This window comes from Simochromis diagramma, unplaced genomic scaffold (assembly GCF_900408965.1).
Source record: "Simochromis diagramma unplaced genomic scaffold, fSimDia1.1 OVJJ01000402.1, whole genome shotgun sequence".
Classification (NCBI taxonomy): domain Eukaryota; kingdom Metazoa; phylum Chordata; class Actinopteri; order Cichliformes; family Cichlidae; genus Simochromis; species Simochromis diagramma.
Window position 1 is genome coordinate 1,334,682 of NW_024386972.1, and position 25,709 is coordinate 1,360,390.

The window sequence follows — 25,709 nt, forward strand, 5'->3', positions numbered from 1 at the left end:
TGACTCCTGACTGAATGACACAGTGAAACTGTTACAGTAAGAGCAGCAACTCCTTAACAGCTTAACAGCTCAGGGATTGCTTCTACAGCCTGGGAGATCCTTGCTCTGAAGTGTTGTGCTTCCCTCATGCTAATTAAACTGATTTATAGGTCTACCTATAGCCACTGTAAAAGATGCTCGCCCCTGAAATGCAAGTTTTTGTCTTCTGAACGATACGGTGTAAAAACGTCACCTTTTTGTTTCATATTTTGCCTTCTGAGGCATATTGTCTTATATATTTCAATAAATCTACAAGTACCATGGCTGTGTTGTAATTCACTGGTTTGTTTGAGAGTCCGTTTTTATCCAAAGCACAGTAGAATTCGGCTTATTTTAAATAGCATCATAAAAATCTCTTGAGCTGGACACGCTGGAAAATTAATGTCTGCCTATAGAACATAAAACAAATCCCAGTGTGAAAACTGTGTGCCATGCGAGAGCATAAAACAAGCTTTGTGACACTGGCTTGTGACTCCATTAATGGACTCTCAGCGGGCCTGATGGAATCAAACAGACGGCAATAGGAGTTAAGTTTTCTCTTTGACTCTTGGTGCGGAGGAGACGAGTCACTCCATAAAACAGTGTGAATTTGTAAAACTGCACTCTCACGGGAACGGCTCTGGGCCTCCAGTTTTTCTTCTTTGTACCTGTGACTTTTGCTTTATTTTTTTTTTAAGTACACCACACAGCTGTCATCACTTTAGGGGAACAGTTTTTCACGAACACCAGGAAAGTGAATACTTTCCTTCCTTTAGGCTAAATAAAAGCATGATTATAAAACATGCAAGGGATTTTTCATGCATCTATATGAGGGACATTCATGTAGGCCAATGAAAATAAATCTATCGGGATACACATTTTACCCGGTAACTAAATAATATCTTTGACTGCAGTAATAACTGCTTGCATTAATATTTAAATGAAAACCCCCACGTTTGACACAATATCCAATGTGTGATCACCTCCGTAGATATAGTAGGAGATATTAAAGTAAATGAAAAAAATATCTTTTCTTTTTTGAATGAATTCAGTGCCGTAATACCCTTGCTTTTTTATTTTCAATGCACACGTAGCAGAAAAACTTTAGCATGAATCTTAACCTTTTACCCCGCTAAGCTGAACATTTTTCTTTGACCACCTTTGTCAACTTAAGGAGCGCCTGGAGGTTCTCTGCATTTGTATACTTCAAAATGACTGAACCATATTGGAAATGTTAGTTTTTTCAATATAAAGTCCCACACAATACTTTAATCACATAGTATTACTGTACAAGACCAACAGACTTAAACAGATAACAGTTAATCTAAGGCTAATTTGTCTTACTGATAAATATAGTACAGTAAGAGATTTGCTCAAGGGCATGTAGCGTGCACTTGTTATGAATTTGTTTTTATGTTTCAGATCAATACACCAAGACTGAAAAATAAAGGGTAGAATAGGGAGCGTACTTGGATCTGACAAGATAGCATCTGTCTTGGGAACAAACTGGTCACAGCGTAGTCCATGGTAGCCCTCTTTACACCTGTCAGAGAGAGAGGGGAAAAAAAGAGACACAGAGCGAGGTTTGAGATTAGAGGCAAGACAAACAGAGCAAAAAGTACCAGCATGAACTATCAGCTGAAGGGACTTTTAGATAAAGAAAGTTGAAAACAGGAAGAGCCTAGACAGATGAATGAATGGATTGCTTAAAAAAAAAAAGTGGAGTGGAGTGCTCGCTAAGGACCGAGGTGGTCGAGGGAGATACACAGCAACTGTGGAGAGGGGTGGAGTGAGTACAGAGACAGAGAGGGGAAGATAGTTGGGCAGGCCCAAGAAGTGCCTGCAGTCTCACTGATAGCACATGACTGGCAGGAATGCCACGTCCCAGAGGAAGAAAATGGGATACTGGGAGTGGATAGTACTTGGTGTGGATGCAGCAATGCAAGATTTTCAAGGGAAGGGAAGCTGCCATAGTTTGAACAATCATATAAACAAAGTCCTGGCATGGTCCAAATATTTACCTTCATCATCAAATAAATATGCCTCTACTGCTGATTCCTGCAGATCCTTGAGCAACTGTTATATACCTACTAAAATTATGACAGTTGATGACTGATTGGGGATATTTAGCAATACAAATATCAATTTTACTTTATTGGCCAAATCGGACCTGTAGAATGTACAAATGAATGAATGAAAACATACATATAGTTTCATAATTTAAAAAAAAAAAGCGTGACAAACCATATTCATCAAGTTTTTCAAAACAACTCATAGTTATGAGGAACCAAGTTTGGCACAATCCTCAATAGCTTTTGTCTCCAAGAGACTTAAACACTTTTATTTCTGTCTTCAATAGTGGCCACAGTGTGGGGACATTCAGTAGGCTGATCCATCCCTCTGCTCTTTCAAAGATTAGGCGAGACAATTGGAGGATTTGCTTTGATGTGCCGTTTCGACATAAACTTGTACATGAGCGAGGGACATGTCAGAGTTGTCTATACTTTCGCCATTCCATCATTCAGTGCTTTATTGTTGGTAGACGATGGGGGATTAACACCGCCACAATATCCATCAATATCTGTCCACCATGTTTCCAGCAGTGCCAAAGAACCCCCGGTCCACCACCCACGACCCCAATGCAGTTTAATGCATTGGATGAGTGACACGCAGAAGTGGACTATTCAGTGTCTCTTAGCTTGGCTCGAAATAAATCAATTAATAAATAAAAAGAAAAAGTGAACCATATTTTTTAAGAAAAAAAAGAGTAAGCAGCAATGGAAATAGGAAAGTCAGAAAAATTGTTATAAGGTTGTAAAAAATTCTCTGTTTTTAGGTCTTTGGTGGACGTTTATGCCCCATAACTCAGCTCAATAGGTGCAGTTTGCCATCTTTATGTAAATGCTTCTACATGGTAATGTTTATTTTGTAGCCAAATTATTGAATCTGCACCGATTTGGTGAGTCTGCAGAAAGGCCAGTGAAATTTCTGCATAATTTTAGGACACAGAAAATAAGAAGCAGTGTTTTGCAAAACGTTAAAATTTTATATGTATTTTGAAAATAGCACAAAAACAGTATATCAAATGCTGAAAACATTCATTTGAATTTCTAAAAGCTGTGTCTGAGGCATATTTATGCGTCTTTCTAATGCAAAATATTTCCCTATTCTTGCTTGATGTAAAATTTCAGCTTTTCAATACTTCAGGGCTTTCTTTGTCATATTTCTTATTTCAGTGAAAGCGGTGTTTTCAACAGGTGGCAGGTCTGCACCTGGATTCTACTAAAGTACAGAGCCATTTGTCATGGTTCTGGGATTTTGAAATCTAAGCTTTAGTTTGTTGGGACTAGGTTATTGTTAAATTCTCTCGTTGATTATAGTTGTCTAATTTTGCTGTTCTTATAGCTGTTTTTGTTTCTTTTCACTTCTGTCAGTCTAATATGGTTTATCATTTCTAGTCACTTCCCGTTCTTTATATTCTAGTTTGTATTTGTATTCTGTATCTTCATTTTGCATTAGGTTCATGGTCATAATATTTAGTCCTTTGTTGTTGTTGTTGTTGTTTTTTCGTTATTCATGCTAGCTTCATCGCTTTAATGTCTCCTTGTATCTTGTTGTCAAGTCTTTGTCTTGGTGTCATATTACTTCCTGTTTTATGCTGATAGCCATATGTCTCTTGGGCCATGTTTTACGTTCTCCTACCAATGTTTCATTATCTGATTAAGTCCAGCTGTGTCTAGTTTCCCAGGCGTCTCCATTCTGCCCCAGTCACCCTTATGTTTATAAATCGTTGCTGTCTCCCTTTGTCAGATTGCCTGTGTTCCAAACTTGTTTTGTTCTCTCTGTTTGCTAAGCCTTATGTGCTTTTGCTTAAGCCTTTTGAACCCTGCAGTTGATTTTCTGTTTTGGACCTCCACAGTCTTACTACTCAACCTGAATAAAGGCTGATTTTCTGTTTATCATGTTCTAGATCAGCAGCCTGCATTTGGGTCCTTTTCTGCACCGCATGACACTATGCTGTTGCAAATGTGTACCACTCAGCATTATTGGGGCCTTGCTGTGTGCACTAATCTGATCTAGCTATCGAGCTGTTTACTGTTAACAAGCAAACATGTATATGAGAGCCTAGTTTAATTTTCTTTTAGGGGTGCATCATTCATGATTTCCAAAAATTGTTTTTATATTTTTATTCATGAGATCATGGGGCAGTTTTCTGCTTCACCTCAGTTCATCTTTACCAACCTCTGGCCCAGTTTTGTCTTAACATATGCTTGTTTCTGTGCACGGTAGAGACAAGTATCCACTTGCATGTGAAGACAGAAGGTGGCATTGGATTTCAGAAGTGGTTCTAGAGCCCATGCATTGATTTCTACCACAGAATTGTGTTTTGTTTTAATGCATTGCAGCCTGGAGGTGTACAGATGATGGCTATTCAATACTGGTCTTTGGTCTTGACCTCTGCGTACCAGGATCGACATAAAATTCTACATTGTTTATTTTTATTTTATTTTATTACATTTTATTTTCAATTCAGACTTTAATGATTTTAAATTTTCATCACAGTTTGTTTTTATTGTTTTTTTGCACATCATCTCAACTATTTTTGGGAACTCCTTTTTGGGTTTGGTTTGCTCTCCACTAAATTTATCTGTAATTGTTGCTTTATGTGAATGAGCTAATTGCTAAAGGTTTTAATCTGTCATTTGCAGTCCGGACATCTGTAACTGTTCAACTTTTTTGCATATTGTGTGCACTGACAGATGCCCTGATAAATTGATCTTCACTACAAACCACCCCTTTCACATCAAAGTTATTATTATGCTAAGTTGCACTGAAATGTATAAAAACATCTTGAATTATGGGGGTTGTCAAAAGTGAGTTTGAAAAGCTTTTGACATCTGTGTTGCCTTCATAACGAACAACATCGCTGTCAAGCTGCAAGGTAAGATCGTTGAAAGGGCCATTTTGGTGTTATGTGGCAGTAAAAACCTCTCTAACTGCACCTTTAAATAGCGAGACTCATTACCGTTCAAATGATGTGTGAAAAATACCCTTGAATTAAACCCTCTAAATCTTAAAACTCTGACTCTTTGTGTCATTTCATTTCCAGAGTAATAAGCAAAACACACAAAACCTCTATAGTCCTCTGCTCAAGAAACCAAAGGAGGATAAAGGACTCCATTCTCTCTTGTCATTGTCTCTCCTACAGCCAGACTCCTGCCTCTTAATCAGCCTGAAAAATGACTAATTCAAAACTGAGGATTCTCCAAACTCTGCAAATCTTTCTTTCATACAAATATACACAACTACACAAAGATTCTCGCAGCGTGGCTCACGGCCCTATCAATACCCTGCACTTGCACTAAACATCTGAAACATCGAATATATTAGGCAAAAACCACAGTAGAAATGCTTGTATAACTCCCAAGAACATTTTAAGGAAGAACTATTCCGTGATAGATAACTAGATGCAAAAATGTTTGTGGTGAAGAGCATCAGGTGGATTCTTACAATCATCATCTACTCACTATGCATTTTAGGAGACAAAAGAGACAAAAGCCAACCTAATTTAAGTGATCGCAAATGAAAGCTTTGAGAAATCATATTAAATCCAACACCCATCTAAAAATGATCATTAATCACCATAGAGATAGACTATTAAATCTGATTGAACATTTTACAGTGAAAATGGAATATGCAAAAGAACATGCCATGCGATGCGTAAAGCAGCAGTCCAAATGACTGATGCAAACAGCTTAGATTTATTACCACATTAAAACAGCTCGGTATGTGAGGTTTGCAATGAGAAGGGCGTGGACACGAAATGTTATTTTGCATCAAATGTTAATGTGACGTTTCCATTACATTTATGTTAAGAACTTATTAAACACATACCAAAGGAAATGAACCCACTCTCACTCCAACAGCGTCAAATATGACACTTTTCAAAGCAGCTTGTGTAAAAAAAAATATGCACAATGCATCCAGTGACACTGGTGCTGTGACTCAATAGCTGATAGTAATCTTCCTGAAACGCTGCGTAGGGGAATTTGTGAAGGGCCCTTTAGCATTACATTAAAAATGCAAAGGGTGCCTTTAAGTGTGCGAGGGTTAATGCTGTGAATGGATGTATTTTAACCTAATCCATGATCTTTTCTTAAATGAAATTGTTTTGTTGCATAAACCAAACAGCCAATAAAAGCAAAACTAAACAGAACTGTGATTCGCACTACAGCTATTCCCTTCTACTCCTTTCTCTGGACCTTGTCGCTTCATCAAACAGACCATTAGCTCCAATATTAGTCCAATATTGCTGCGAGTGCTGGATCAAGGAACTATGAGAAACGCTTCCTCTCTCCAACGCCAACGCCTTTTGATAAAATGACAGATTGTGGCACATTTTTAGCAGCTAAACAGAAACTTAGAGAATAGCTACGTTCTTGATTTCCTTGTTTAGGTGTGAGAGATATGCACTGTCCTTTTGTTTTTGTCAGTATGACAATCTCAGTCAAACAATGATGTTCAGAGAGGGACCTGAGATGCCGAGCAAGATTTCAAGGGTACGCTTTCCCTCCCCTCCCGCCGCTTGGCTCTGCCCTGCATCACACCTTCTATCCCTGGGTGTGAGCTGAGACGCCTTGTTAGTATTCTGAATCACAACCCCAAAGGCAGAATGCCTGTCTGGCTATCTGTTTACATCTGGGCTTCCTGTCTGTTTGTCTACATCTCTCTCTCTTCCTGTCATCTTTGTAGTACTGTGAAATAAGCTCAGAATTCCTCAATGAAATATGAACAATGCTTTGTAAATGTGTTTGCAGGAAAATGGCATTGAATGCCTGAATGGATGATAAACAATGTGAGATAATGACATGCTTTGAGTATATGTCTGGGTTTTGTATCTCCAAAGAGGGAGGGAAAAGGGAGGAAAAATCTCATATCTATGTTTGCGTGCATTGTTGGGATTCAAAAGGTGGGAATATCTCAAAGTGAAGTGTGTGTCTGTGTGTGTTTGCTTATACCCTGTAGTCACTGTGTATATGAACAGCAGCTATAGACTCAGAGCGTGTTTTCCCCTACTGCTCCAGAGCTGTCTTTGACTACCCAGCTGCTTTTAACACATGTTCCAGTCACAGAAAAAATACACCTCTGAGTCTGGAGGATGACAGGAGGGTGGGGAGCTCTGCCTCATAACTAATCACCATTCTGCCTGTTAATTAGCAGGAAGAAAAATGAAGGATAGTTTCAGTGCAAGGGGAGGGAATGGAGGTTCAAGGAGGAGATAAGGGAAGGGAGTGTGATCATGTCAACCAAACTTCATTTACCTTCTGACACCAGTGCATATTAGCTTCCGCATGTTCTATAAAATAACTCCATATGCTACTGCTGATGAGGCACAGAGGAGGTGCCAAAGCCTACTGTCGGGGGATAGCACTTTCTGACACGATGAATGATTAAGGCTTTGAACCTATGTTGCCACTATAGGTCGCCTGGCTAAGCAGGTGAGCCACATGCCAAATGGCTGCAGGGGCTTGGGTTTGATTTCACACCGGACTGTTTCTTGTGAGTCATTGGCCCTTGCTCTGGCTTAATGTTCTTAAATGTTCTGCCCAGTAAAGGCAAAATAACCCCCCAAAAGAGGATTTCAACTTATATGTGGTTAAAAACCAAAACCCATCATGTATTTTCATAAGCACACTGTCAGTAATAGTTTTAACTAGATAAATTGTTTATTACTGAATTTAACAGGGGATTAATAGCTTGATTTTTTACTAACATCTGTTCACAGGCAGCTGTAATGATGTGGCAATTTCTGTTGTGCAGTTTATGGAGTTCTTTAATTGACATTAAAGTTTTACAAGTCATTTTAGCTGAAATTACCTTTGAAGCTGCAGTTATGAGTGCTAATGCAACCGGCTAGCTTTTATTAGCAAAGCTGCTAAGCTAATCTAACCTGCTGTAATCTGATATTTACTGTACAAACACAAGCGTGGCGATTTGATCTAACGCTCAAAAATAAGCAAGGAGCTCCTGAAATACAAATTTCAGAAGATTTCATTCCAATCTTGACTGTAACAACTGTATGTTAAGAATTTTGTTGAACTCCATCCAGAAAAATGGAGGATGTCTTAAACTATACAAATGTAACATTGCTTCTAGCAATGGACTAACAAATATACATGATCTTTTTTTTTTATGTATTCTTATCAACAGACCCCCCCTCCTTAAACTAAATTCTTTTATAAGATAGCATACAACATCCTGTAAGGATCAATACTATGATTGTGTCTCCTTTCACTTGAAATCTGGAGCTGAACACACCTACAGTCTCTAGCTCAGTATAAAATGTATCTGTGCCTGAGACAATTAGTCCACATGTGACTAAAGCTGGCTAACCCAGAACTGCAGGAAATTACAATTTCCAGCTGTTAGATGTTGGATCATTTTGCCACAGTGAAATTAACAACTTTTTACGCTGGCATGAACAGATGCCTTAGAAAAATTAGCAAACATGAGAGGGAGAGACGCCGCATGTTACCGAAATTTGGCGCTTTACCTCGTCTGTTCACAATAATTGCATGTAAACTTAAAGTATCTACATATAATCTGAAACACAGGTAATGTTGGACCGGACCAGGTTTTCCCTAATTACCTGACTTCTTGGAAATGATTTTCTTCAGGCTCACTATCAAAGGCAATCATTATTTGGCAGCAGGGGTTCCTCGCCACACTCAATAGACACATTTATCACACTGCACCGAGTCTTTTGACTCGCTGCCACATTTCATATGGCACACCAACTGGTGCGGTTGATGTTTTCAAGTATTACTGAATTGGGCGTTACCCCTAATTTCCATAACTTGACCTACAAGGCACGCATAATAAAATCAAGATTTGCATATGCATTGAAGCACAGATGCAATATGGCATTATGTTAATTGCTAAATATTGAAATAAATTATTTAAAATCTATTCACTGTGTGGGGCTGGTGAATGCTGTGGTATTTTAATTTGCTCAGTTTTGAGATACAGCACCTGCTGCAGTCCATGATATAGTCCTGTTGAGTGTATGAATGCAGTACAGAAGGAGGCTGAGGGCATGCGGCTGATTTAAGCCGCATTTGCTTTCCACCACAGTCTAATTTTTACCACTGGGAAGGTCAGGATGACTGACAGAAATCCATTTTATTATCCATTCTTATAAGCGGAAAAAAGCAGACCTCAGTGATGTAATTTCTTTTATAATAAGAAACACACACACACACACAGACGCACACTCTCATACACACACCAAACCATCACTGCTTCACTCTCAATATCAAAGCATAATCAGTGGCTGACACTTCTCTCATTGTTATTGATGAGCTATGGGGGAAGAATAGGTATGAGCTGGCTGCAGTGTGCCCCGATTGTTCTAAGCTGAAAAATAAATAACAATAATGCCAAAACGTCTCCAATGAAGACAGTCTTTTACCTGTATCTCGTCGCGCAGCGGCACACTGTGCGATCTGTCTTTTGCAGCGGTGGAGCAGAGCAGGTAGAGACATCATTTATACCTTGAGAGAGGTTTTATAGATGTCTACTGTTACATGCGAGCTGTTTACATACATAAGTAATATGCAGCTGCTGGGATGTGCCTATCCTCGAAACGCATATGACAAAAAGAAAAGTACAGGAACTTTTGTTTAAGTTAAATGCATATAATGCTACTGTAGTAGTAATAGTAGTAGTAGACTATTTGGCGTAATGAATGTAAACAACTTAATTAAGGTGATGACATAACAATCTGTTAATAAGCTGTTTCACTGTCTGTGGACGTGTAAAGTCTGTATGATGTACGATTAGATCCATAATATAATGGTGTGATTAGGATATACATTGTCAAGCCAAAGAATTACAGGGTCAGAAATTGCACATGAAAACACAGCCACAGTAATTATGGCTTCATTAAGGTTCTCACTAATGAGCCACTTTACTGCTGAAGTAAATACATGGTGAATATAGTTAAGTGAGGTTATAGTGTCCTCATTTCTCTTCCCCCCCTTTTTGGATGGTATCCTGAATACATTTTCCATCCCTGCTAAATAGTGTTTACAGTACACTGCATTTCCTTGAGCTGTACCCTGGTGTAATTGCTGCTGCGATGTCCCCATTTTGGTGTAGGCACCATTACATTTTTATCAGCTAAGTAAACAAGGGTGCCCCGACCATCTCATCCATCAAGTAAAAAAGAAGAAATCTACCCATCAAATGTCATGTGAACTAACAAGCTAAGCAAAACATTGCAGTAAGCGCGGGGGCATAAAAAGAAAACCAGCACATGACGCTCTGGTCCGGCGTGCCCTATCCAAATGCTCCAAGAAGTCATTAAGCTCTTGGAGGATGAAGACATCCCAGCTTGTTTGCCTCTCACATAAGCAGGGCTGAACTTGAAACTGGGAGCTGGCACTGTATCACGCAGGAGTGTGCACTACATCATAACGGAGCTCCCAAGATGCAAGACTGTAACAGGTGCTGTTTCAAAGCACTAGAGATAACAGAGAGGAAGAAAAAGGGCGAGGGGAGACGGACACAGTGAGAGAGAAGGGATGCTGCTAAAGGAGATGTACTCCTCTTCATCTTCAGAGATGTCTTTTTGCTTTTATTTGCGAACGGGAGTATGTTTGTGCATGGGCATGCAATTTGGAAAAAACACCCCAAAAAAACCCCCAAATAGAAACAAACTGGGAAATTCTAATTCTGTTTTGAAAAGATGAATATTTAAAGCTATACTCCTCAAGCATAGGGATGGATTTACCAGTCGTCCATATGGATTAAATATTCATAAGATTTGCACTTCTAGTCCTAGTATTATTAACCCTTAGGTCTTAAGGTTTTTGCACTTCTAGTGATTAAAAAATAGACATTTACTAGAATTAAAGCTATGTATTTCCCTTCTGAACTAAAGGAAAATAAACACAACCAAGTCCATTGTTTTAACTACCTTGAATATCGAGTAACAGCCATCTCTGAATGCATTTTCTTATGCTTTCTTTTGTGAACGGATCAATTTTTGAGCAAGGTTTAGAGAGAAAACCAGGAAAGGGCTTTGTCATTTGGCTCTCAGGGGTCAGGTTTTGCATTTTACAGGCTCAATAGTTGGGGCATTTAGAAATAAGTGTAACAGATTTCTCCATTGAGTGATTTCATAATGGAGCCAGGCATCAAAACAATTCATAATGAATTTGCACACCAACCATCACCAGGGAATCGCCACCGGGATACATCCACATTACTTATTTTCGTTCTTGCTAATTAACCCCTCCCTCCCCTCCGACTCTTTGATATCCAGGCCACTTAGTCACCGTACTCCACACTATGGGTAATATCATGTATTTTTCCTAACAAGGAAAAGGTAAGGAGGAGTTTAACAGTGACTAAAACGCACAAACAATTTCAACTTCAACTGTGCTTGTTTATACAGTATGGCACATTAGGACTTCTAAGCCGTTAGGAGTGATAACTGTGAATATTTGGACTGAGATAATCCTTGCTATTTTAAAGATACCACAGAGCTTGAGAGCCATCAAAACAATATCTCCCTGAACCACCAGAGACGTGTCTGTGACTTTTATTATTCATTAGGCTTCTCTTTCCTGCAAGCGACTGCCAGCACCAGACAGCCACAACACATCCTTTTGGCTGTCTCCACTTCTGATGCAGGGGCATTACAAATTTAGCAGGGGGGTTTGAACTGTACCTTGAGAGGACATAATGTGATTATTAAACAATAATAAAGAAAGATGACTAGAGAGGGGGGAAAACCCACTCAGGGCCTGCGCCGTAAACGAGGTGCGTAAAAGCGTATTCTCTTTGATATTATTTACATGGCCCTTTAGGAACGGCGCCAGTGGAAAAAAAGCGATTAAGTTCAACTGTGTTGCTTTAACCCAGCAACTGGAGAAAAGCCATTCTTGAGACCATACATTGCTTGTGAATGATTTTTTGTGTCTGGCTAAAAGGTGCCAAGAATTGTAGCATCATCACAGCAGAAGTGAGAGTGACCTAAATAACTCACCTCCTCTCTGTAACATTCAAAGATGTATGTAGCATCATAGTCTTGTCTAGACAGATCATATGAAGTGGGAGAGCTTTGTCAAAAAGTTGGTGATACTTTTAGGATTGAGAGAAAACATGATGGGCGGATTTAAATCTTAATGTGCTTAAAAATGTTGGAACTTGTGTACATTTTACAAGCATTTACTTCACATGTTTTAAACTCAAACAAAGTAGTAGCTTTATTAAAAAAATATTATTTATGTTTAAATCATTTATTTAAAAAAAAAAACACACTTTGCAAGATTTTGTATAGGATGGTGCTCATTATTGTGTTATAAAATCTTTGCCACCACATCAATCTTTAAAAATCTCTATTTCCCTGCATTATCTTTTAATAAGGTGTTGCTGCAAACAAATAACGGAGAAGAAATTACCTTTGCCTTTGCCTTGGTTGTTTTTAAATGTGCTTTATAAATAAACTTGACTTGACTTGACTTGACTTTATCCAATAAAGTGCTTTAGCTTGTAAATAAGTGCGACATTAAATGCAGATGTCTCTTGGATATCATAGCCCGAGAGGGATGTTTTGTTGTAGACTAGCAATTTAGTCTTGAAGAAGAGGGCATTGCCATTTAAACGTGATTATACTGTGATTATAGGATGAGAGAGTATAGGGAGAGAAACTGATCTGCTTATACATTACATTTGACTAACACTTGACACAAAGTATCAGCAGTTCTTTAAACACTGTCATCTCCAGGAGACGAAACATTAACCCCTTGTGTATCACAGCTTATTTTCGATTTTACCTTTTTATAAGAGATTCATTACTGGCTTTCCTGTTTTACGCTTCTTTCCAGATATATAGGGAGTGCAGCGTCTCTCTTTTTTGGCCTGTGTGTGTTTCGGTACTACGCTTTAGGCTAGGGCTGTTCGATATAACGATATATATCGGATGACGATATAAAAACGTCTATCGTTTCATTTTACGCTATCGTTTGTTTCGTGGTGTCGCAAAATAAACTGTTTACGGCAATATTTTTTCATTATTGTGATGGTGACTGTAGTGGCTATATTAATTTCTTAAAGTTCTCTCTTTCTTTTATATTTAATATAACCACACTACAGACAGACAAGCGTTTGTTTTTATGCGTTGTCGTTAGCAACAATGACGGTAAAATCACCACGTGTCCGCTTGTTCCACATAAACCTTTCACAATAAAGCTCAAGATCCTGTTGAGACTTTTCAAAAGAAACTGAATCACGTGAAAGATGCAGAGTGTTTACGGATGAGAAGCAAAAAAGAGCTGCCAGGTGCTAAAAAATAAACCTTAGACTCAAACGTTAGAACAGGCTTTTCCCCGCAGCACACCGTGTAATAAATACTCACAAAGAAAACGGCGGCCGTTACAACTTATGTCTAAAAAATGTATAGTTTCATGCATCGGTTAAAACACTCGACTCCAGGTACGCGACGCCCAGCTGGAAACACTTCACGCAAGTCGAGCTGCCCGAGATTCACAGAATTTACAGAAAATGTAACATTTTTGTGATTTATATCGTTATCGGACGATAGATGTCTTAATATCAGGATATGAGATTTTGGTCATATCGCACAGCCCTATTTTAGGCTGTAGAAATGTTACAATGCCAACAACAAAAGCAAAGAGATAATGTTTCGGGAAGTAGTCAGAAAATTCCACCCTAATCGAAACTAGACACAATCAATGCCACTAAATTCTTGGATGACACACTACACCAGATAAACATATGATATATGGATACTGTAGTTACAATACATTAATCTTGCAAAAAAAAGTGCTTAAGTAAGTACTTACAGTAAGCCTAGTGGCTATCTTCAGTCTGTCACGCGCTTCTGTTCTATCTTTATGTTTACACTAACATTCATGCTTCTAATTAGTAAGTATGAAAGCAGTCACCATCATATGCCACATTTAATTAATTTTTACATTAGAAATGGGTGGAAAAAAACTGACACTTAGAATGCACTCAAGAGCTTTAAGTATCATCTGTACAGGATTATGCTGTGGTTTTCTCTGTAAACATCAATATAATGATGTATGCTTAGTTTCCCTTCTTGGCCTACACAGTCCCAAATTTGTCTCTGGGTTTTAGATCTGGGGGATCACTCTGCTCTGTCATGCGCAGCAGAGTGCAAAAGCCACAGTGCAACATAGCTCCAGGTGCTAATGCTAATCGGCATTCGTATCAGAAGCTCATCAAGAGGTCAGGTCGAGTTAACCTTTTCCCTGAGACAGCCGAGCCCCCCTCCACTGCGCCGCGCGCAGGCCAGCCTTCTCCTGAAGATGGATATTGCATTTTCAAGAGCTTTATTAAAAGGTGTTTCTTAAAGGAAAGCGGACACTGCTGCCTTTTCTGTCCAGCGTTTTGGATGCTGTTGACATCTACAACCTTAATCCTGTCGGTGGCATTCAGCATGATTGAACTCAAATCATTGTAAATGCTAATGGACTTTAAAGGGCCTCTGCATACTCGCCATAAAAATACACGCGCGGTGACAAATACTCAGCCGCACACTGAAAGTGTACAACACTGTCAAGGTAGAGCTTTGTCTGTAGATGAACTGTCTTGAAGTCAAACCCTCCAGCTCAGCTACAGTATCATCTGTAAAAGATGGATTAGAGTTCCCTATAACTACTCTCTCACTGAGGCACAATGTAATAATGTGAGTGTGTATGTGTGTGTGTGTGTGGGTGTGCTAGAGAGAAGAGGGCACATCTTAAAGTGACTGCACACAGCTACCGTGCCTACTCTGGTATGTTTACTTCTGCAACCTGCCTACAAGTGTGAGAAGTTTAAAGGAGTCTGCTCTGATAGAGACAACTGGAACAGCTTACACTGCTCCCTTAAAAAAAAGCAAACAAGTGTCTTGGGGGGGGGAAGGGATTGCTCTTGTTGTGATCAATCTGACTGCCTTAGCCAACCAACCTTGAATAGATGGTCACATTTCACCCTGCAGGCAGACACAACTATGCAGCACAATGTCGCGCAGACTGAATGACATCCCACCCCGGCTTAAAATCTGTCATCAACCTCTTCTTTTCCCTTATGCCCATACAATTGTTTACACAATATCTCACAGCATAATAGAGGCTAAACGCTTCCTAAATGTGTCGAGATCATAAATGTGTGCAAGTAAACAACACAGTTTATAAGACCTGGATCTTGTTAGCCTCTTTATTACACCTGTGGTTACTTGAAAAACGCCCGTGACGATGGCTGCAAATAGAAAACACTGTCAAACTCCAAAGACCGATTGCTGCAATCACCCAGCGAGAATTATAGTTATCACAAACAGAGACCTTTCATAGGCATAACAAAGACTTAGCAACAGCAATATCGCTGCCAGTGTGAGAGGCCCAAAACAATGTATCAAAGAAATATGAAAAAAACAGCCACACGTTTCAGCTGCTTTGGAGAGGCGAGATATCAAAGAAACTTGCAGATCAGTGAGGCTGGGTAGGTGCTGCACTCTCGAGAATTTTCATGTCATAAGGAACTGTCAGGTTCTTCGATGCAGAACACGGCATTCCCACTGTGGAACTAGTGAAACCGATCTCACGGAGGGAGCGAGATCCGCGTCGAATATTCACGATCAGTACTTCTTGGCATCGCTTTAAAAGCAGCGGGTACAGTACCGGTAATTTCCGGTCATTAAAACACACAAGATTAAACAGGTGTGCTCTAACACAAACCACAATCCCTTCGCAAACATCACCAACTGAGTTTGATGCTTAAATGTAACCTAGCAACAAGTGAGAGCAAACTAAACAGCAGATGAAAACAGAGCACAAGAAAAGAAGAAAAATGTTCTGAACTGGTTACAGTGTGTCCAGTGTTACCACGGCAGTCAAAGCACCAGTTCTCAAGGACATCTTGTGCATACCTACAGTATGTGATACTACTGTGTGCTGTTAGAACTGATGCATCTTTATTTTTATTTTCCTCATTATCCATTCTCAAGCTTGCAAATTTTTAAATATGATGTTGTACTCAAGATGCCGCCTACTGTACTTGACTGAAAGCTGTAAGAAATGCACATAATCTAATGGACTTGCGGTATTCAAAAATCACACATCCGTTGCTTACTGATGACCTTTCGATAAACACTGATTGCTTAACAGTTGGCATTTATTAAATTTAATGCTAGTATGAATAGTACTGTAGCTCACAAACGTTGCATAAGAGCAGGAAAAGATGCAGGAACAGAGCATACTTAGAACATCTTGTTTCCACTCTTGCAGCGGTCTGAATGCCCTTGAGGGATGTTTTTAAAATGACAGGTATGCCTCCTTCTTTGTTCATACCAGCTCTTATAAGCTCCTTTAAATATTTAACATCATGCATCGACTTCATTTAGCATTCGGACAGTGTATTTGAAAGATCCCAATTAAAAAAGTTTAGACTTTTAGCCATAGTAAAAGACTCATGCAGTTAGAATTAACCATGCTGTAAGGTCATGGTTTTTGCACAGCACTGAGCCCCAAGATGCAGCTGGGAAACATAACAAATATGGTCTTTAGGCAGTGAGAAAACAAATTCCATCTAAAAGATTTAAGAAATGGATTTCATTCACAGTTAGAAGTGAAAAACAAGGCACCAGACCAAAGTTATAGCTGCAAAGCTAATTGGAGGAGAATTGAGCTGGAGAAATAACCTCGCAGTCTCACTGCCGATGTCAGCCATTATAGATTTTCTGTGTGGACAGTGATATATATTTACTATACACTCTAAATACACCAATGTTTTATGATTTACCTATTGGCGAGTTTTTGTGTGAGCAAAGTCTATTTTTTAACTCCAGGATGGCTATGAATTGGTATCGATTAAATTCTAATTCAATTCCCCTCGTTTTGCTGTTATTGCCAGCAGAAGCTCAGATGCACCGCCTGTCTAGGCAAATGTAGCTCGAGCACAGAAATAGATGACCTCTGTTGCTTTAATTACCCTCAGCCCATCCAGTGTGGTGAGTCTGACTTGCTGGACTATATATTTACATTAACGGCATCAAGGATGGAAAACTGGCATATCGAACTGCCAAAAAAAAAGAAAAAGAAAAGAAAAATCTCAATTATCTTGCTTAGAAATAATTCAGCTGACAATTATCACCTAGTGAATGTTTCACAGTTGATTTGAGCTGCTTTTCAATGAAATTACACCATTTTGTCAGAGAGCATTGCACTGCAGCGAGAGCCAGATGATTCTCTCCTCCGTTTGTTTCACTCTCCGGTAGCAAAACAAACCCAAATCCTATATCCATCTGAGGCAAGCTGGGCTCCAACTATATAGTTGTCAGTGGATTCGCTTCCATGTTTAGCCTTTGGTTAAATTCATTATAACCATCTCTCTCGTAGTTTGAATCATGGCTAAAAGGAAGAGCATGAAAGTGATGGGCAAAAGAAGTGAAATTGAAGGCTGGGTGACTCTGGGAATTATAAGAGGGAAACCGTCAACGTAGGGTGCATCAGTGTCAGTCAAGCTCGATCCCCAATGATGGCGGCTAATTAGATTTTCCTATGCTCAACAAATCATGCTGATGGGGAGAAACATTTTGCAACTCAATAGCCAGCTGACATGTACTGATAGCATTGTCAACAGAGTCAGCTGTGCTGCCTGCTAACATGGTTCAAGTGGAGGATTATGGATGATATTACAGATGCATGTTCTGTTTACATGCAGTGACAGATTCCATGAGGGGAAAAATGCCTATAATGAGAAATGAATGAATAAATGGATGAGCGATATCATACTGCATGTTGAGGCATCAGCTAATTTCTTTATATTATTGGTACTATTATTTCCTTACATCATCTGTCTGTCTGTCTCTCTATTCATATGTATCTGTGCTGTTTGCTCTAAATTATTCATCTCTTCTCCAGTCACATCCTTGTTTGACCTTGATGATGCAGACAGTGTTTCAAACGCTTTAAAGGAATTTAGTTCAAAATGAGCCCAAAGACTTTGAGTAATCTGCCTTGCTGGATGCGCTGCACTACCGGAGTGGTAAAAATCTTCAGTTGTAGCTCTGACTTGGCTCGAGTTTTCATTTGGATTCCAAGATGTGGCAATTCACAACAGATACTTGGCTTTTCTTTCATAGTCACATTAATGAGGACAAATAAAAATAACAGACACTAAAATGGTCAAATTCACAGAAGCCAAATGACCTGGAAATTGTGGAAGGACAGACTCTTCCACACTATACAGTACATTCAAACAATAATATTTATTTCATAGCTGATGGTATTTTAGAGGGGGCAATTCTGCAGAAAAGCACTGTGTTTTTCAGCTTCAACTGCAACTGTCAACTCATGCACATATTTTCTCCCTCAACTGCTTTATCTTGCTTGTGAGGTGCTGCCTAGGTACTAATTACTTTCTTATGCGCTGCTGATTAGCTCTGCCTTGAAGTCAAAGCTCCAGAGTGTGTATGTGTAAATTTTGTGTATTCATATGTATGGATTCTAATCGCTTCTATTTGATTGCAAAAAGAAAAATGACAGTTTTTTTACAAAGATGACAAATCAAGGTTTGTTTTCTGCTACGAGTCCTGCAATTTTTTGAAGCAAGATCATGTGTGACTGGGGGAAAATCAATCATGCTGACTTAACAAGAAGTGTCCCTCACTCAGTTCTTTCACTTCAAACTGGTAATGATGAGATTACATTGTCTGGTAATCAACGATAACCTTTAGTGTGTCTCTACCAATCTATCTGTTTGTTCACATCTCTGACAGTGACTTATTAACCTACAGCAGCTGCAGTGACAGGTATCTGATTAGCAACCAAATTATTCTGAAGGGTTTTCTGTTGTTTTTTTCATTGTGTAGGATGATTATTTATTTATGTGAGCAATTTCTTGGCTTTCTTTGCTATATGTTTATAATATTCTTGTAGGCTAACGTGCTTCCTCAGGCAGTTGGCAAAATTCTTCTACTTAAGTTAAGCCACCGACATATTTGTACTAAAATAAACCAGCCTCTTTCATTTGTAGGAATTTGGCATTTCTTCAGTTAAGTATTGTTATTGCACTAAATTACGCTAAATAAAGAACTTTATGGTACTGTGGAAAAGTCTTGAGCCACCCACCATTTTCTTTTATATGTACACATCTTCATATTTTACTTCCAAAACTGGAAGTTTTTCTAATTTTTTCCCCCCAAAGTGATCTTGAGCTTTCGTTCTCCAGATTTTCTGAAGGTCTGAAGCTTTCTTTCAACAATAGCTGCTTTTCCCTTATTTTCAGTCCAGTCCTTATACCGGACCGTTTTCAGAGGAATGCTCTTTGCCTTAACGCTGACAATATGAATTTTTTAAGCGTAAAAAAAGTGTTGTGTCTGCATATTTAGGCACATAAGACAAAACACAACTTGGTCCATTGAATCGATAAAAAATGTCAACAGTAGGACAGTTTGATAAGCATAAAATAGTATTTATGAACCAGCATCGTGGTTCCTGAAGAAGTACTAGATGAGAACTTAGCATAGCTTTTTCTCTTGTTTGGTGTGTCCTTAAATTACTGGACAAGTTGAGGATAAATGAAGAAGTGATAGGGCTAAGAATCTATCTGCAACAGATGGACACTATCTGAAAGTCATGCTGAAAGATACATCTGGCACTTCAGTTGATCCATCTACTGTGCCTCATCAGAAATGGTCTCAGTGGTAGGGTGGCTTTTAAGAAGCCATTCTTAAGAGCCACCCTACCTGAGCTTTTTTTGTTTTGTTTACCAAATTACAAAAGAACTGGACTGAAAATTGGTGTGAGAAGGTTTATGGAGTGATAAATCCAAATGTAAAAGAGGTCCGACAGTGAGGCCTACAGCCATCAGTGAAAAATAATGGTGGCTCTGTCTTGGTTAGGGGTTGAATTTCAACCAGTGGTGTTGTGGTCTCGTCAAAACTGATGGAATTATGAGTTCAGAAAAGTACCGTCAGATTTCAGTCTGCAATGGCTGCATTTTTTTCATACAAGAATGATCCCAAAAACACTGCCGATGCAGTAAAAGCTCACCTGCGTAGAAAATATACTGTCAATCATGGGTTGGCCTCAGCAGAGCCCAGACCTTAACATTATTGAAGCACTGTGGGATCATCTGTTCAGAGAACAGAACAAAAGGCAGCCAACATCTAAAGAAGAGCTTTGAATGTCCTTCAAGAAGCCTGGAGTACTATTCTGAAATAAATTACCAGAAACCTGTGTTTAAGAATAAAGGTGGTCATATTAAATACTCCCATTTTTGCCTCATTAACTGCATTTCCATGCATGTTTACACATATTTGAATAAACACCTATTTTCATCTTTTTCTGTCTCTTTCTGGTAAGCAAACGCCATCACTTAAAAATAAATCGTGACGTATCGGGCTGATAAAAAAAACGTTAACTGCAATTTCTGGGGTGTAAAAGTTACCACGCAGCGCATTAGCTATGAGGTGGGAAAGTATTCAAAATAAGGTCACAATGGAAAAACACAACAATCTCTTTTACTGAAAAGCAAGATTATCTCAGAGGATTTTCAACCATGTTATTCTTTACATGACAGCCTCCGTTAAACAGGTGAGCAAAATAACAAAGAATGCTTTATCAAGGCAATTATCTGAGCAGAACTGCACTGGTGAATGTATTCCACTCTTGACTTCTCTTTGATGAAAGCAGCAGGAGCCTTCTCACTCCCTCCTTCTTATCACACTGTCAAGGCAGCTTGCCTGCTCCCACACTGTGCTTGCCAGCAGAAAGGGCACTGCTCGTTAATGCCAGTGAGCTGGAAATGAGTCACAGCACCTTGTCACGTGGCTGATCTGTACCCCGACGGCGCCCTCTGCTCGGGAACTAAAGAACATGGTTTTCCCCGCTCGTTGACATTCAGTGCTGCTTTCATGACTGTTGTTCTCATCAAATTGAGGGAAAAGAGCAAATGTGCACATGGAGTAAGACGTGCTGAATTGAACTGCAAGGTTGGCGGTGTGGCTACTGGATCCTCTGGTCTTACATATTGCAGTCTTCAGTAAAAAATATGCACTCTATGGACTTCGCAATGAAAAAAGGTGTGTAAAAGGTGAAAAAATAAACACTTTTTTTTTGGGCTTCATCCGAGCTCGTATATGGTACAAACACCGGGGAGTCGTGCAACATAACTTTAGTTGTGCGTCGGTGTGGTGAGATTATATAAACATTCATTCTCTCACAGTTGATTTGTTTCAACCGGCTCCGTGTTTTCATGTGGGGGCTTGGGAAACATTTGATATAATCAGGTTATCTTCCACAGTTTTCCAATGTTCTGTGTTCTCTGGAATATAGAGACAGTTTTCTCAGTGACTTCACATCAGCGCCATATCTTGTGGAGGGACCACGCTCACCTTGAATTCTGTGCTAATCTCCAATGGCGTGTTTTTCAAATGCGCTGAAGACGAATCTGCACAATCTGAACTCGGACACTGTTTCTTAGCCTCTCTTTTCTCAACAACCGTGAAAACATTACGTCTGTCACACTAAGTCGAATCTTCATAAAACCCCAAGCATAACACAAAGATAGAAAGCCATCTAACGGGCCAAGCACTGAAAAAGGACTTCTGTATTGCTGCATCTCACAGTAAAAGACCTCGCTAGAACCATGAGTATGAATTAATGTAAATTACTTTCCAAGTGCTAGTCCTGTCTGCTGCAACATAAAAATAGCATAATAAAAGTAGAAGCCTAAAGGCAGAGTTTAAATACAGAAAGCTCCCGCATTAAAGCAGAAAACTCAGGATCAGAAGCTGCTATCATTTCCAATGTTGGCCTGTTCTTAACACAAGAGTCAAACAGCAACAAAGTCAAATTTATAAATTACTGATGCAACTGTAGGTTTACTTCACCACACCAAATCACACCAACTCAGTGGTCTTCTGGTCTAAATGCAAGTTGATGCTAGAAAAGCATTGTGTAATATTCTGCAATGCAATTACTGCAGATATTAATTATTACTTGGCATTGCTGCTGCTAACTTCTTCTAAACGGTTATAAATTAGGCTTTTAAAAACACCTTTATGAGCCCAGCTTGTCTAACATCCTTACTAACGTGAACAGATGGCGATGGACTCACAGCTGATTCACTCTGTGTGGCCATTTCTCAAGCTGAACACAATGCCTTTTTATTCAATTCTAACTCGATGTTAGCTTTGTAGCTAAGCAGTCATGTTACATATCAATATTAAAGCATTCTGAAGCACTACTAGGAAACTGTGTTTGTAGACACACGAACCAGCGTCTTTAATCATGGCAGCTTTCTTATTTTCCCAATTTCAATGCTTCATAACATAATGACTTTACTGTAGTTCGCAAATCCTGTTTGCAAACCAATATTATTATTCAACTTACTCCAGGAAGCCCTAATGTTGCTTTAAATCCAGGAAATAGTCTGCCACAATGATATATTTAAATATGTATGCATGCATGTGTTTAGTAGCCATTACAGATAAACATTGTTGTAATTTCATGGACCCCACTGTGTTAGGGCCCTGGTAAGTTAGCTACACTATTCCACTTTGTACAACATCCCAGTTTCATGAAGTCACATTACCATTACCAAGGCCAGGCCCTCAAAATAATACATGAGAAAATGATATGAGACAGCAATTAGTTTGATCATAATTGTAAATTCATAAAAACTACTTAGACAAATTATTTTGTGAGTTTGCGTTCATTGCTTTCTAGAAGTTAATATGTGGTAAATGCACATTTAGCCCTTTTTTGTATCCACTTCCTCTAAGTTTAACTGATTTCCTTTCCATTCTTCGAATTTATATTCAGAATTAGGAAATGAACACTTAACTTTAACTCTGTCAGTGCACCAGTGTAGCTGTCAAGCACCACTCAAGCAAATCTGTGGAGATTACCAAAAAAGAAGCCTTTTCATTTTTATTGTGCGGCGTCCTCTCTCGGGAATAGGTGACCCAAATTCTGAGTGAGAGTGTAAGCATTCTTTGATAATCTGTTAAAAACACTGTTATATAAATCTTTAAGAATGCATAGGTTTGATCATGGGAAATTTGTGAGACTAACACAGCAACATTTATAGATTTCCCCCCCGAGGAGTTTTCCTAATGACACAGTTATTGAATAGAATATCTTAGTTAAATGCTAAATTATGCACGGCTAACATGCTGATCCTTTCAATCTGTTATGGTAGAACGTTATCAATTGCTAATTGATGCTAATACCAAAATACAGCTGTCATTAGTTTTGTTGGAAATAGGTCTTAAACCAAAATTTTGACATTCTTGATTAAAGTAATATTAATAATAATTATATACCAATCTGGCTATTATTGTTATTGAGATCTGGAGCAAAGTGGTGGACAGCTGGCAGTATGACTCCTAGAGGCACACTATTAACATGCCACATTTTTAAAGCCTTTCAGCAAACTAAAACTATAGATGTCAACTCTGCTTAGTGGTCTATCTGTCATGGTCGGGTGTGTGGCTGTAAAATTCCACTGAAGGTCTGGGCCTCCCTGGTATCCACCCATGGGCAGGGCCTACAGCCTCCCTCACCTGAAGCTGATTGAGGCAATCAGGTTGGAGATTTAAGCTGCTTGCTGACACTGTTTCCTCGCCAGTTCGTCAACTACCCTATTTACTCCTGGAAATTCCATCACACTGAACCACTCATCTTGGAAATCTGGTTAACCCGCCTGCTTTCAGAATCATCTCCTTGCCTCACCTGCCTGCCCTCCTGCCCTTACACCACCTCGGGACCTTCACCGCCCAGGACAACTGCCACACACCACCAAACCCACCTGGACCGCACCACCTCTCCTTCAACGCTTCCACCTCCCACCTGCACAGTAAGACGAAGATTTCCATAGCTTCCACCCTCTCCAGAACTCCTCATTGGCTACCGCTCAAACACTGCTCTCCTCTCTTCCAGTGCGTACCTAATCACCAGCCAGCTGCCGTTGCTTTCTTGGACCTGTCCCCTTGCTTATCCCTCTCCCCTGGCCAAGACCCTCACGCCCCATGTGTCAAGCTTTAAATCAAGGACTATCGTAAACGTCATTTTTGTGCTAGTTAATAAACCTTTGTTAAACCCTTTCCTCTGCCTCCGCTTTGGGTTTTCTGCACGTGGGTTTGATTTTTGGTACTTGGCCTCCGGCCGTTTTGTCACACTAGCTTGCTTTAGTCCTCAGAAAAGTGGCTGTGTTTTGGCATTGCTTCCATTTTTCAAAGATAACTTTGCCTGTGATCTTTCTCTTTTGTTTGTCTTTGAAATAAGCTTACTACACGCAGCAGATCAAATACAGAAAGCACAGTGGGCTTACTGTAAGCGAATTGTTAAGAGGAGTACTACTTACTTTACAGACCAGATCAATTTTTCTATGCTGCGAAATATAATTTCTTAGAAGGATCAGCAGTGGGTATAAAAGAGTTGGGGTCGGATCACAAACATTCGAAGAGACTGGAAAATATAAATTTGCCCTAGCTGAGTGTAAACAAAGGGAGCAGGAATTTCTTGATCTTTTGAGATAGTGGAGGTGAATTGAAATCAAGAAAAGTGCCCAGTTTAAAAAGATAACACAGGGAGCTGTTTAAAGGAAGGATGAATGGTGTAATATGTCTTCTAAATTGAGAAAGCACAGTCGACTTACTGTAAGCTGTGTATTCTCAGCCAGGTGTAATGGAATGATTGAAGGATAAAGGCCTTGAATTGTGAAAGGCTGCTTGTTAGAAACAAATTCAGTGTTTGTGGTTAAAAGAAGCTGCTTGGCTAGATTCATCAAGGTATTATTTTAAAATCTGCAGCACTTAATAGCATTACAATACTGGTAGTTTGAAAGCTTTTAAAGGTTACAACAAAACTACACAGCAACTCGGATTACTGCTGTAAGAAAAATAAAAGTTTGCTGTATTGCCTGGTTGCCTGTGCCCTTCCAAAATGAGCTCATTGGTCCTAATAAAGTCTGTGCTTTGTCCTTGAGCTCTTTCTTGTAAAGCAGGAAGGCAGAAGGCTGGGAGACAGTAAACAAATAAACAAATGATAAAATTTTTAAAGAGACTGAATAAACAGCCCTTAACTGATCTTTCTTAAAAATATTCAAAACAAGTAAACTATGGTCAAGGACTGACACTGGGCCTATATTAAAAATGTGTTTTTACTGCATTTATTATCTGCGACTGCATCACAGTTAGAAATATTTAACTACATGTAAACTGCTTAGGCTATACGATATATAGCAAGAACTAGTGTTGGCTAGTATACATATACATGCACTCACCATCATTAAGACACACTAATAGTTTAATAATAAAAAGCAAGCATGCAAGGTCAGCAGAAAGTCTGTGAACTGTATGGACGGAGTCTTATTGTTATTTATGTCACATTCTTGATGTGTCTGTGGCATCTTCCCTCTTTTTTAATCCTCCATCTGTCTTTATTGTTCTTGAATATAGCTACAAAACAGAGTATGCTATACTGTATGCTAATATGCTGCTGTTCTAGAAGTTAGAAGATGGTTGAAAGGCCAAGCTAACTGTGACGTGAAGTACAAAACATAATGCATTATAACGTAACGGATAGTCTGTTTTATGATCCATATATGCAAACATGGCAGGGAAAGCGGGTTAACGTGTTTTGATC

General features: G+C 39.2%; 1 protein-coding gene across 1 annotated transcript in view; it reads right to left on the bottom strand.

Moving 5' to 3' along the window:
- The window catches only part of nrg3b (neuregulin 3b), a 202,906-nt gene that overhangs the window by 38,857 nt on the left and 138,340 nt on the right, over positions 1 to 25,709 (bottom strand). The window contains exon 3 of the mRNA XM_040039454.1: positions 1,488 to 1,561. Coding sequence (XP_039895388.1) covers positions 1,488 to 1,561 — 74 coding nt within the window. The remainder of the gene's footprint in view (positions 1 to 1,487; positions 1,562 to 25,709) is intronic.